This window comes from Equus caballus, chromosome 17, assembly GCF_041296265.1.
Source record: "Equus caballus isolate H_3958 breed thoroughbred chromosome 17, TB-T2T, whole genome shotgun sequence".
NCBI classification, from domain to species: domain Eukaryota; kingdom Metazoa; phylum Chordata; class Mammalia; order Perissodactyla; family Equidae; genus Equus; species Equus caballus.
Window position 1 is genome coordinate 31,782,024 of NC_091700.1, and position 13,245 is coordinate 31,795,268.

The 13,245-nt window shown below is 36.0% G+C and overlaps 1 protein-coding gene across 13 annotated transcripts in view; it reads left to right on the plus strand.

Moving 5' to 3' along the window:
- Positions 1 to 13,245, plus strand: part of NBEA (neurobeachin) — a 671,317-nt gene that overhangs the window by 594,187 nt on the left and 63,885 nt on the right. For all 13 annotated transcript variants that reach the window (XM_070240236.1, XM_070240226.1, XM_070240227.1 and 10 more), the window contains one exon: positions 5,750 to 5,869. In XM_070240236.1, coding sequence (XP_070096337.1) covers positions 5,750 to 5,869 — 120 coding nt within the window. The remainder of the gene's footprint in view (positions 1 to 5,749; positions 5,870 to 13,245) is intronic.

The window sequence follows — 13,245 nt, forward strand, 5'->3', positions numbered from 1 at the left end:
GCAGCTCTTGTAGTGAGGCTTGGTCTGGTTCAGGTTGGTTGGTGATTGCATCTCCTTAACATAACAAAAGGAATATAACAATTTGGAACAACAGTTAAATGCTTCCAAATCCACCCTTGAATTCCTTGGGGCAACTAGTCTGTGACAGCTTGATTTAAGTTAAACTCCTCTATCCCTGATAAGCTAAAAACTTTCTCAAATCGTAAATCATAACTCATCCTTAAGTTGATTTATTATTCCAATGAAATAGAATATAAATTTGAATCTATTCAAGGGTAGGGCAGAAATTTTATGCATGTTTATCCTACACGTGCCCTTTAAGAATTGTCTATAGCAGTGCCGCACAACAGAAATATAATGCAAGACACTTATGTAATTTAAAATTTCTAGTAGCCACATTTAAGAGTAAGAAGAAATAGGTGAAATTAGTTTTCATTCTTGTTAACCCAGTATTTCCAAAATGTTACAATTTCAACATGTAACCAATATAAAAATTAAGGAGATATTTTACCTTTTTTTGGTACTAATTCTTTGAAATCCAGAAGGTATTTTATAATTATGGCACATTCAGTTTGAACTAACCATATTTCAGGTACTCAGTAGTCACATGTGGCTAGTAGCTACTGTTTTGGACAGAACAGATCTATAGGATTGCTTTCATGGGGACTCATTTAGCCCACACATCTCATGTTGTGCTCTTATAAATAGAAGTAACGTGGTCTAATAGCTTACTAAGTGTTTAACCTAATGGCCCAGGGAATTGTGATTTCCTCACTCCCGTTCCAAGGAATTTATGAAGTAGAAAATGCATTAAAATTTGTGTCGCTAAGAATTTGTTCATAAAAACAAAATACAGATTAACTGAATATCTTCCCTTTACCTTTCAAGCCTTTTAGACCTAAAGTCATTAAATTCATTATTAGCTTCAGTCAACGTATTTAGTATGACAATGACAATAATTGCTTTAAAATGCCAATTAACTACATACCTCATTACTTTAAATTTAAAATATTATTTTAGACAAACTACCAGTGAAATCACTTGTCTAAATTACAAGACTCTGAAAAGACTGTTTTCTTGATAGCTGCTGTTGACCAAATGATGAGCAAACTTTTATAGCAGAGTTTCTTCAGATATTGACTAGTATAAAAGAACACGTTTTACTTGGGATGTTTTTACTTTAAATCTTACCCTGAACGTATAACATACACACAGAAGTAATTAAATCTCGCTCTCTGACCATTACGTCCCTCAATAACTTATTCACCTTCCAAATTCAGTATATTCAGCCTACCTATTCCAAACTTATTTGTCAAACATTTAATCATAATTCTTAGGAAATTAAATAGGTTGTGCAACAAAAGTTGATTTATACATCAGTTGTTTAGAATTTTGCGCTTTTTAATAAATTATGAGTTACTCTGAAAGCTTACTCAAGAGCCTGTTTAAACTATAATATATCTTTAAAAGTATACATTTCTGGTGAAAAAAATGGTAGAAACACTTTTGCAAGTGCTGTAATTAAACTCAAAAGATAATGCTACTGAATAAAATACTGTTGTCGTGTTTGTTTTGAATACTGATGCTTAAGGACAATGCAAATTTACTTAGAGGAAGATGAGAAATTTGTAACTGAGAGCCGAGTGTATATAGTAGGTACATAGATTAATTAATCGAGACTTTTTGGAGATTCTAAAAGATACTTTTGGGTTCTTTCAAAAGCAATGGGAGAAAATTAATTTCTGAATTTAGACAAAGGACAGTAGAAATAATGGTTTCTCCATTTCCTAGAACGTGACCTTAAATTTTCTCAGATGTAAAATGGGAGTAATTATACGTAGACTGACAGATAATAAGATGGAGTTAACTGAGATAACACAGTGCCAAGAACAGAGACGCGCTCAGTAACTCTCACTTCCCTTCCCTTTGGTCTTTATTATGCTTCATATCACTTCAAAATATACATCTTTTCTTTGATATAGTTATGTCTCAAGCATTACCTATTATTGATAGATGGAGTTTGTTTTGAATGAAATGAAGAGAAGGAAAAGAAGAAAACTACAAGGGGAGAGGGACTTAAGAAAAAATTCTTAAGAGATGACTGAGCAAAAAACATATAAGACTGAAGAATAAAGGAGTTGGTTAAAGAGATGGGGGGCAGGGGAATGAGGTTAGATGGCCCAGGATGGAGTTAATTGGTCTGTAATCATTGAAAGGCAGGAAAGGTTGTTAGTGTCCTTGCAGGGATAAAAGATTATGATAGAATTCAGTGGGACAGGTACTTCCCAGTGTAGAACAAGTTAGTTTGGTTTTCTAGCACTAAAAAAGGGTTGGAAGGTGTGAAGTGACCTTGGGGTAGATGTAATTAGGAGAAGGAAGTTTGCCATCAGCCATTTAGGATGCGGGACCTGACTCGAAGTTTTTAAAGCCCAACAAGTGCCAATATTTTAACTTCTGAAATTTCTGTTTAATATGTATCCACTTTTACACCTTCCAAGCCAAAAGCTTTGCTAGTATAATAATAAAATATCTAATATGGTGATATACACATAGAAAATGGGTCACTCAACATGCGTTAGGTGAAGAAGCATAAAAGTTCCTTAAGCTTAACATAGCACTTGATCCTCTGTGTTAGTCAGGCATGAGTCACATGGAAAAGAAAAGCCCTGCGCTGTCCCTTGAAGGTAATAAGGAAACACATGCAAAAAGGTAATCTCCATGGTAATCAGAGCTTGAACGATCAATACTCACTTATAAACAAATAGGTTATCAATTTCTATTAGTACTCTACTGCTGTAGCAGCTGGATGCCTTCAGGAATAATGAGAATATATGTCAGTAATGTGGTATGTGACCCTAAAACAGTTGTTAATCAGATCTCTCTAAAAGCTACTTAAAACAGTAACGTGTGGAATTCTTCAATATTCTCTGTTTTTGGGTGCCACCAGATTCATAAACTTCATGATGAGAAATAAAAATAATTCTTCAATTTCAGATGTTTTTTTCACTATGCCCATCTGTGCTATTCTTGGCATGTCTTTGTTAAGGGTCGAAAACCAGGAAGGATTTTATAATTTAGGATGGGGCAGAAATCAGCTTTTAGTGGCTGATGATAAGAAGTAAGGCTTTGCATGTATAAATGGGTCTTCACTCACATCTATTTAATAGGTTAAAAATCACAGAGACAAGTCTGATCCCTCTAAATTAATCTCTGCCTACTACCTACAGAGAAAAAATAAATGCCTTACATCAGCATCCTAGAATAATAAAGAAGTGGATTCTGAAGATACAACTTTTTGGTCAAACTAATGGTTAAGAACTGACGGAAAAACTACATCTTACTCTTACCCAGTCATACCTCATTTCCCAACAGTACTGCATATGTTTATGTGTGTTCAACAAACATTTATTAAACACTAACTATAAGCCAAGCGCTGTGCTTGGTGCTAAGGATACAGAGATGAATAAGACCTAAGGAACTAAGGGTCCGGTCTGGTTTCTAGTGAACTGGCTGTCTGATGCAGAGCCCAGCAGTGAATACTTGACACAGAGCATAAAGCCGGTTAGTCATTTTTATAATTCTTTATCAGGTAGAGCCCTTCAAGCTTCCACAGTATTATTTAATTTTATCTAATTCCCATAAATACCCCCAAGGTATTGTCATTCTCAGTTAACATAGATGAAGGAACTGCAATACAGTGACTTAACACAACTACTTAAGGTTAGGTAACTTGCCTGGAAGAGGTAAATGGTTCTACCAAGATTCAAACTTAGAACTATCATATTTCATTTGATTTACCATTGCTACTTTTAGAATTGTTATATCCCTACTTTAATTAATTTAATTTAGTGCTAAGATATACTACATTTACTACCTTATGTTTAATAACAAGTTAAAAATCTACAAAGCAAATTAATTAGTGAAGGACATCTCTTAACATTTTTCTGCCTAGCTTAATTGCAGTGACATCTATTTGTTTCTCATTCACTTAAAATCTTAAACAGCAATATGGACTTCCTGGAGCATGTTCAATTTTCAGGTGAATCAGTAATACCCCCTTACCAATATATTATTATATCATTCTTCATTTTGTCTCTTACATCATACTTTTCTGTCATTCAATACTGAACATGAAGTATTGGTGATACTTTACAAACTTATAAAATTGATGACATCTAGCCACACTAAATTTCAGGAAGATACTGAAAAAGATGAATATTCGTAGCTGTTGCCCAACAGCGAGTCTTTCTGGCTAGTGACAAAAAGAGAGGTTTACAGGGGCAAAGTAGTGTTTTACAGATATACACGAATGAACACAGATTGTATATTAAAGGGGAAAAAACCTAAATATTTAGGAAAATGCCATATGAATTTCTTAGTATTATTGAACCTAGGGGTTGTCATTCATTCTAGACTTAAAAATGAGGAATTGACCAGTGGAAAAGGAAATATATATTTATCTTTGTTATAGTTGTAGTTAACTAAGAAGTACTAAGTAAGAATGAATGTTATTTAATCCTTTTAAATTTGGAAGCAAATGTAATGACATCAGAAATAATGCCTCCCTCCCAACACAGAAACTACAGAAAAAAGTATTAAAATTGAAGGCACTGGGGCCTTGTGATAAAGTAATTTCCAGGTTTCCTGCTGTGGGAGCATGCACTGGGTGACAGACACTGTGTTACCATAAGGTAATGGTCACAGAATACTCAAAGGCCTAGAGTTTATCTAGTCTTATTTGCACTTAATTTATTTCATTCATTCCATCAACAGATTGTACGTTGAACAACTTCTGTCTACCAGGAGTTGTTCTAAGTGTTGAAGGTAAAACTGTGGATAAGATAGATATGGAACCAATTCATATAGTGGGGAAGATAAACAAAAAATCAGTTGCAAACCAGTGTGATAAATGCTTCAGTGATGTATTTGAGGAAATATAGGTTGCTATTTGAGCATACTGAAGAGTTTGGCAAATCAAGGGAAGTCTTTCAGGAGAAACGGACATCTTGGCTGAGACTTAAAGACAAAAAGAACTTAGCCAAGTAAGGATAGTGAGGAGAGGGATAAGTTTGTACCAGGAAGAGGAAACATCATGTACAAGGGACAAGAAGTGAGAGCAGCATGTCAAGACCTTAGAATGTGAAGAAGGGAATGGTGAGATGGGAGTTAAGCAGGTTCCAGATCACTCAGGCTCTTTTAAGGCAAACTAAGTAGTTTAGACTTTCTCCAAAGAGCTCTGAAGGGCTAGTGAAGGATTTTAAGCAGGGTTTGCATTTTAAAGAGATCAGCACACCATAATGTGGTCCAAGTACTTTAGTAGAATTTTATAGGTTGTCTAAGATGGACATTCCTTACCCGATTCCAGACAAAGGAGTGGACAGTGTTGGAGTGATTTTCTTATTACAGTGTTACTATGTATGGCCTTAGTTATGAGAAAGAAAATCTGTTATAAATTGACAATAATGCAAAATCATTTATCATAAAATCATAGAGCTCTAGAACGCCATCATTTTATAGATCAGAAATCTGAAGGCCGAGAAGCAAAGTGGCCTGCCCTGTGCAGAGGGTGAGCGCCGCAGCGGCCCAGTCAGGCCCAGACTGGCACCTCCTGACTCCTTGGTGTAGCCATCTTTCCAGGACCCTGCACTATTTTCACCTCAAGAGGGTTTCACAGACGGTCATATTTTACAAAGGACTGAGAGCAGCCATGTTCAGAAGGGTCAAATTCCTGATTTTTTTCTTTGCTTAGGAACCCTTCACAACCTTCTTCCTCAATGCAAATGATGGGAAATTTGACCATCCAGATCGAACCTTCTCGTCGGTTGCAAGGTCTTGGAGAACTAGTCAGAGAGATACTTCTGATGTAAAGGTAGGCTCTTTGGTTTGTTGATGTTAATTTAATTTCAAAATATGTTGAAATTTTGACTTTTTAAATTTAATTGGGTGTATAAGACATTTTATACTACAGCTTTGTTCCATCATATTTCAAAATTATGTAGTACATCTAATCTAAAAGGAAACTGAAGGAAATAATTTTGAGCATCACAGAAAATGATTCAGGATTCTTTTATGTTATTCAGTTAAGGTGTTGTCGTTGTTTCAAAAAAATCCTAACTAATTTAGATCGAATAATCAGGAGATGGAAAGAAAAGCCCATAAACTGCCTTTCCTGCTGTTAACGCAATATTTGGCCCATTCCATAAAACACAGCAGGAATTGGATTTGACCTTAATGTGTCATATTGTTATAGCTTGCCCAGCTTTGGGTTTATGTAGCCTGGGGCAATTAATAAAGCATTAATGACAAGGCCCATTTAAAATGTAGGCTTTTTTTGTACAGCCTTAGCTTTTACTTGACTGTGCCTGGGGATACTCTGCAACAATACACATTAGATTAAACCAACACACACATACAGTATCCAGGAATAGCCGGAAAGCAGAGTAATTTTACAGTTGGTACTACTTAACTATTGTTAAATTCAAAGATTTGCTCTTCATTTATGTAGGCTTTGTTAAAAAAAGGAAAAAAAAGGTTGTATTCAAAACAATAAAATACATTTATTCTCTCATATTTTTCATTTTTTTCATGATAATAAGATTATATGATCAGGTTATTGCATAGGTATATGTGTTTCTTATTTTAAGCCTTTTTTTCTTCAAGGCAAAATTTTTCCCATCACTGCCACTCATACTGTTGAATAGAAAAATGTTATAGTATCATTTCCTTTAGTGTCTTAATCCAACTGAAGGCAATAAATTAAACTCAAAATTGTCATTTACATATTTATACTTATCTATTGCAGATGTTTTTAAAAGGCAGTTACAGTGTTACTGAACTGTAAGAAAACTAGATGAATACCACTTTTATTCAGTTTTTTTCCAAAGCAGAAAACAAAGGAAATGGACCTAAGTAGTGTGTAGCATATCCATGGGTTTTATTTGTTGCCACTGAAGTTTGCATAAATGAATATTAATTTATACATACAACATATCCACATTTGGAAATAAGATAATTTAATACACATCCTTACTATATTAAACTCTTATGGCGCACATTTTTCTCCTAACAGACGTAGAACTTCCCTGAGGAATTAAACTCTAAAATATCCATAAACCATCATTTAAACTAATTTACTACCAATGAAATCAAGGAGGGAGTCCATTTCTTATTTAATAACATTTTGAGAATTAACAGAAAATGGGGAGTCCATAGGCTTCTAGAATTAGCACAGTGTTCATAAAAAGCATTCAGTAAGTATTTCATATGTGAATTAAATATTCTTATCCATATTTTAAGGCTTCCTATCATATGTAAGATTATTTTTACCTTAATTCAGAGCTGCATCCATTTTATATCAAACTCTTTCAAGTGGAAATGCCTGCTCACTCTTATTTGACATCCTCACAAAAAAGAAATTTGAGTTTTCAGGTTAATTCACAGATTCCCCCTCACAAGCCCACACACACATCAGAGTCAGTCGTTCTGATTTATGTATGTAGATAGACTTTTAGGCTTTGCTTTATATCCTGAGAACTTTATTGATGCTTTTCATCGCCAAATGTCTCACCAAGTTACATGTCAGTCTCTGATGACCAATGCCCATACCAGGCTTTTCCTTCTGAAACTGCTGGGAGAATTCTCCTGTTTGGAACTTTTTCAGAAACGTTTACATTTTGTTACTAATTGTGTTCCTTTGGCTCCTGGGGTGACATCATCAAGGACAGAGACCCATTTAAAATGTAGGCTTTTTTTGTACAGCCTTAGCTTGTATTTGACTGTGTTATCACTAATTTGGGAGGTTTATTTTATTTTTTACCCTCAAGCCAGCAATGCTGAATACAAACAGGTACCATCTCCCCATCCCCCCAACTTAATTAGTTCATGAGAAGCTCATTTCCCCAGCTTGACATTGCAGAGTTGCTCTCATTTTCAGTCCTCTCCTACCACCCCCTCCAAACCTTTCATATTTTATGATAATGTATCTTGAATATTTTTCCATGTAGACCTTTTCTTCTTAAAGGCTGCACACTGCATACATATACAATGATTTACCTAGACAATGTCTTATTGATGGATGGTTTATCTTTCTCCCTGATTGTTACTGTACAACACAAGGCTGCAGTGAACATCCTTGCATAGACATCTTGATGAACTTTGTGGATATATGTATTGATGAACTTTGTGTATATATGCATTGATGAACTTTGTGTGTATATGTAAAGGACAGTTCCTGTTAATGGTACTGGAGGCTTAAAGGCTATATACATTTTTAATTTTGAAAGATATTGCCAACCATCATTCCCAAATATGATGATTCACTCCTACAGCAATGTTTGAGGATGCCTCCTTCCCCTTGCCCCCATCATCACTTTTATAATAAACAGTGTAACTTTTGCTAATCTGATGAGTGAAAAATGGAGTTATCTTTGTTTTGGCTTATATTTCATTAATTATGAGTTAAGCTGAGCATTGTTTCTTATATTTATTGACCTGTAAACTTCCTCGTACCTTTTGCCCATTTTTTAGTTGAGTCATATGTCTTTTTTATCACTTTGAAAAATATCTTTGAAATTGCAGACAGTTGTATTACAAGTATGATTTCTCAGTCTTTCAGCTCTGCTCTGTTTCAATTATGTTTTTATGGTTGTATGTGTGTGTCCAACTGTATCAATCTTTCCTTTTATGCATCAGAATTTTGGGGGCCTCATTAAGGGCATGTTGGAGAGAAGTTTTTTGGTAATACTGGTGGTAACTAGAAATTTTCTAAATTTGTCTTTAAATATATTGATTAAAGTGTACAGCATTTTCTTCTCCCTGAAAGAATACGTGATTGAGCAGGTAAGAATATGTTACCAAGAGGAGGAACAGTTTTGCTATGTGTTAAAGCCTAAGCTTTTGCTTTCTCATCCCTAAAGCTGTTTAAAGCACTTGATAGAATTTTAAAGAAATGTTTTTCCATTTCTCAAGAAAATATCTCTGCACTGTCTACTAACTTAGTCAGATAATCATGTAAGAAAGACCCAGAACAGAGTTTTGGGTTTATTCTGTCTCTCTTTGTTAACGTCAGTCTCTTCCTGTGGTAATGAATCCAAGCTGGGCGGAGAGGGAGTGTTGGTGAAGTGACCTTTCAGGAGCAAGGTTTCCTGAGTTAAGTCAGACTGGTTAGTTTTTACTTTATTTTTTTTTTCATTTCTCTCTTCCAGCATAGTCTTGGTAACAATGACATTCAACTTACTGGAGTTCTTATACTAATTTTCCTTAATCCCTTCAAAAGTTGTTATATTACTTTCGAATAGCTATGTAGATGTCAGAAAAGGTAGCTGTGACAAAATGTCATTAAGGTGACATAGTGTAAATTAATACAGTTAATGGAGGTGCTCACCACTGACTCATTGACCCATTATGAGCTCTCGTGGAATTAACGAATGCCAGGGCATCAATCTTTTGGAAAAAAGGAATAAAAGAGATGGCAGCTTTAAAACCTTGCAGTGAATTATATTAGAAAAGTGAAAACGTCTGGGTCGGATTTGATTTCACTGGGAAGCCATAAAATGGTATGCTCTCTCAGCAAAATATATTAAACTGAAATGTCAGATTTGATGCAATAGGTATACAATTATGATAGTGTTAATAGTGGTCTTCTATCATTCCAAGACATACTTTCAAGTCCAATTTCTCAGCAGCTTGGACTTGTCATAAGCTTGTAAATTAGAAATTGTATTTAAGGATATTTTCTTATTATTGACATAATGCATGTAATACTATTAATTGTACCAGGGGGTTTTAGTACAGCTGTTAAAATAAACTAGAAATCACATTTACAGACACAAAATACCTGTTATAATATTCATCTTACCATTTCTTTAATAATATTTGTTGTCTTTCTGCGCTGTTTTTCATTTAGGAAATTTTAAACTATTTGGACTTTTTCCTTAAAAAGAAGCTGATTAACAGAAATCTATCAATGGGAAGAAAGTAAGCAAAAGAGCTGTTATTTTAAGTAGGCCAGCGAGTACCTAAACTACCTCTGTAGGCGCACACTGGCAGGTTGTAATAGTAGGACTCGTTCTTTCTGAATAATTCTCAGTAGTTTTTAAACGTGCTTTCTGTTGATTGTTTCACACAGTCCTCAAAAGAGTCCTGTGAGAGGGCTGTCATCCCTATTTTGTAACGAAGGTTCACAGATAGTGACTTGCCTAAGATCACACAGGGGATCCAGAGGCAGCCAGAACCAGCCCTGGGCTCTGTCCAGTTATTCCCAGTGCTCTGTCCTTTAGATGGCATGCTGCTTTAATTCTTCATGATCGTGTAATCGTATCCGGTCGCTGAATTAGTTTAGAGTAATTGATTAATCAAGTTATACTTTAGTCATTTATAGTTATGTGACAAACCAACCCAACCTTAGTGGCTTAAAAAAAAAAACAACACAGAACCATTTATTTCCTCAGAGTTCTGTGATCAGAATAGGGTTCGTCAGGGACAGCTTGTCTCTGATCTATGTGGGGTCAACTGGGGTGGCCCGTCTGAGTCTGGAGGATTCAAGATGACTTCACTCACATGTCTGGTGCCTTAGTAAAGATTCCTGGAACAGCTGGGGGCTGGCTGGTCCTCTCCCTCTTTATATAGTCTTTCTAAGAAGATCACTACACTATTTTCCATGGTGGCTGGCTACCAAGAGGATTAAAAAACTGGAACTGCAAGGCCACTTAATGCCTAAGCTTGGAAGTCACAAGTGTTACCTCCACAGTATTCTTATGGTCAAGGCAAGTCACAGGGCCAGCCCAAATTAAGGGAGAGGTGAAATAGACTCTACTTCCTAATGAGATGAGCAGCAAAGTCACATTCAAGTGGACTTGGAGGTCAGAGGGATTGTGACGGCCATCTTTGGAAACAGTCTGCTGAAGTCCTCTCTCCAGTCACAATTCACATTCCTCCTGCATGCAAAGTGTACTGAACTTGTTCCCCACAAGTCTCATCCCATTATTGTATCAGGCCCAAAATCTAGTATCTCATGATCTATATCACGTCCAGATGCAGATAAGGTGCAGAAATTCCTAATTTGGAGACCCAAAAACTATAAAAAACAAGTTCTCTGTCCCACATACATTCAGCAGACAGTGATAAGACGGAAACAGGTAAACCTCAACAGACACTCTGTTCAAAGAGGGGGCATATGGAAGCTACAGAGCCGTTGCTGAGGAGCTTTCTCCACATGCTTCCTGACTGTAGAAAGTTGAAGTCAAGGCCTCCTTTGCCCAAGTTGGTATAGCAACTTTAAAAATTTGTGGACTTTTTGTGTATCAAATTGTAGTTCACTGTTAGAAAAAACCTGAGCTCACAAATCCTTTTGAGGCAGGATCTTCTCTACTTCAAGCTGTAAGTTAGGGTGCTGTTTATAACACTCTTAAGATCCTTGGAACCCCTTTTGTAGCTGAGGTGGAGTACAAATCACTACCTTAAATTTTGCTGAGCATTTATAAAGGGATTTAGGCAAACCCTTTACCCTACGGCCGTATTTTACTTGCAGCACCTTAGAATTGATCTTTCTCCTGAACCCATTCTTATTTTGCAAATCTGATGAGATTGTCCTAGGCCCTTGTATTTCTCTAAACACTGCTTCAAAACTGAACAGTTTCTTCCTTAGCTCATAATACCTTCTCCATATACCATTAAAAGAAATCAATGGTCACTTTCAGCATTCCGCCTGGAACTCTGCTTAACAGATACTTTTTCTGGATACTTTTTCTATCTTTGAAATTATTGCAGGAACCAGTCTTATTAATTTTTCCACCACTGTATAACATGAGTTGCTTTTCTCCTGCTTCCAATAACAACTTCCTTACTAATCTCCCAGATTCCACCAACAGTCTCCTCACCACCCTTCCAGCTTCTGCCTGCTGCTCAGTCCCAAAGGCAACGCCATGTGTTTTAAGTTTTTGTTACTTCAGCACTCCACTTCCAGGCATTAAGTTCTGTTTCAGTTATCTATTACTGTGTAACAGATCTCCCAAAACTTTGTCTTAAAACAACAGCAATTATTTGTTTATTGACAATCATGCAATTGGATTTAGGGCTCAGCAGGGACCACTCATCTCTGTGCTACACAGTGACAGCTGGACTGGCTTGGCTGGGCCAGAGAAACCAAGATAGCTCTACTCACATGTTTTTTGCCTCATCTGAGCTTGCTGGAACAGCTAGGGACTACCCAGGCATGTTGGTCCCTCTACATGATCTTTCCAGCAAGGTGATGGTTGCCTTCTAAGGGAAGAAAAAAGAAGCTGCAAGGCCTCTTAAGTCTTAGGCTTCTCTGGAAGCTCTGTAGCCACCTCTTTATGGTAGGAGTGGTAAAGTGGAAGTGCCAAAGGAAGGGAGGGGTTTTTACAGGGATCTTTGAAAAAACTCTACAAGTTACTAATTTAAAACAATTGTAAGTTCTAGTTTGGTTTGTACCATTTGGTTCAATCTAATTGTGCATTTAGACAGAACCAAAATCCCAAATGCAAATAACTTATAAAAATATATCTGATTAACCTAGGTAACATATAACTTAGTCCATATATTTGATAAAAACACTTTAGTCATCTGAAATGTCTACATGGGTATGTATTCTAACACAAATATCCAAAGTGACAGAGCTTTTTTACTGATTATGGGGTATCCTTTAGTACTGGGTAAACTCAACAGTAATATTTTTGATCTACATCTTAAAGAAACAAAAAAATATTGATAGCGTGAGTAGCTTCTAAAATGTATTTGGAATAAAGCTGTGAAATGCATTGTTTTACACACGTTACCCCCATTTAATTCTCACATCTACCCTGTGAGTTAGTTGCTATCATCATCACAATTTTGCATATCAAGAAACTGATTCTTTTCCAAAAGGTGAAGAAACTTGCCCAGGCTAGCAAGAAGTCTGGATTTAAACTTGAATCTATTTGATTCCAACACACACAAAGTAGCACTTTCCTGGTAGAAAGAGGACAGTTGTAACTCCGTCTGCCCGCCCTGGTCCCCCTTATCTTCAGCTAACTGGTAGTCCTAAGTACTTCTGATTTAACTAACACAGTTTGAAAACCATGGCCTCCAATAGTTTTTATCATTATTTCATGCCTGAAAGTCAGGATATGATAAACATATAGCAATAATTGATTCACTTTTTATTTCACAAATTTGTATTAAGTATTTATTATGTGTCAGTCACCATTCTTAGCAAGTGAGTAGTGTGAGCAAGATCCACACAATCCC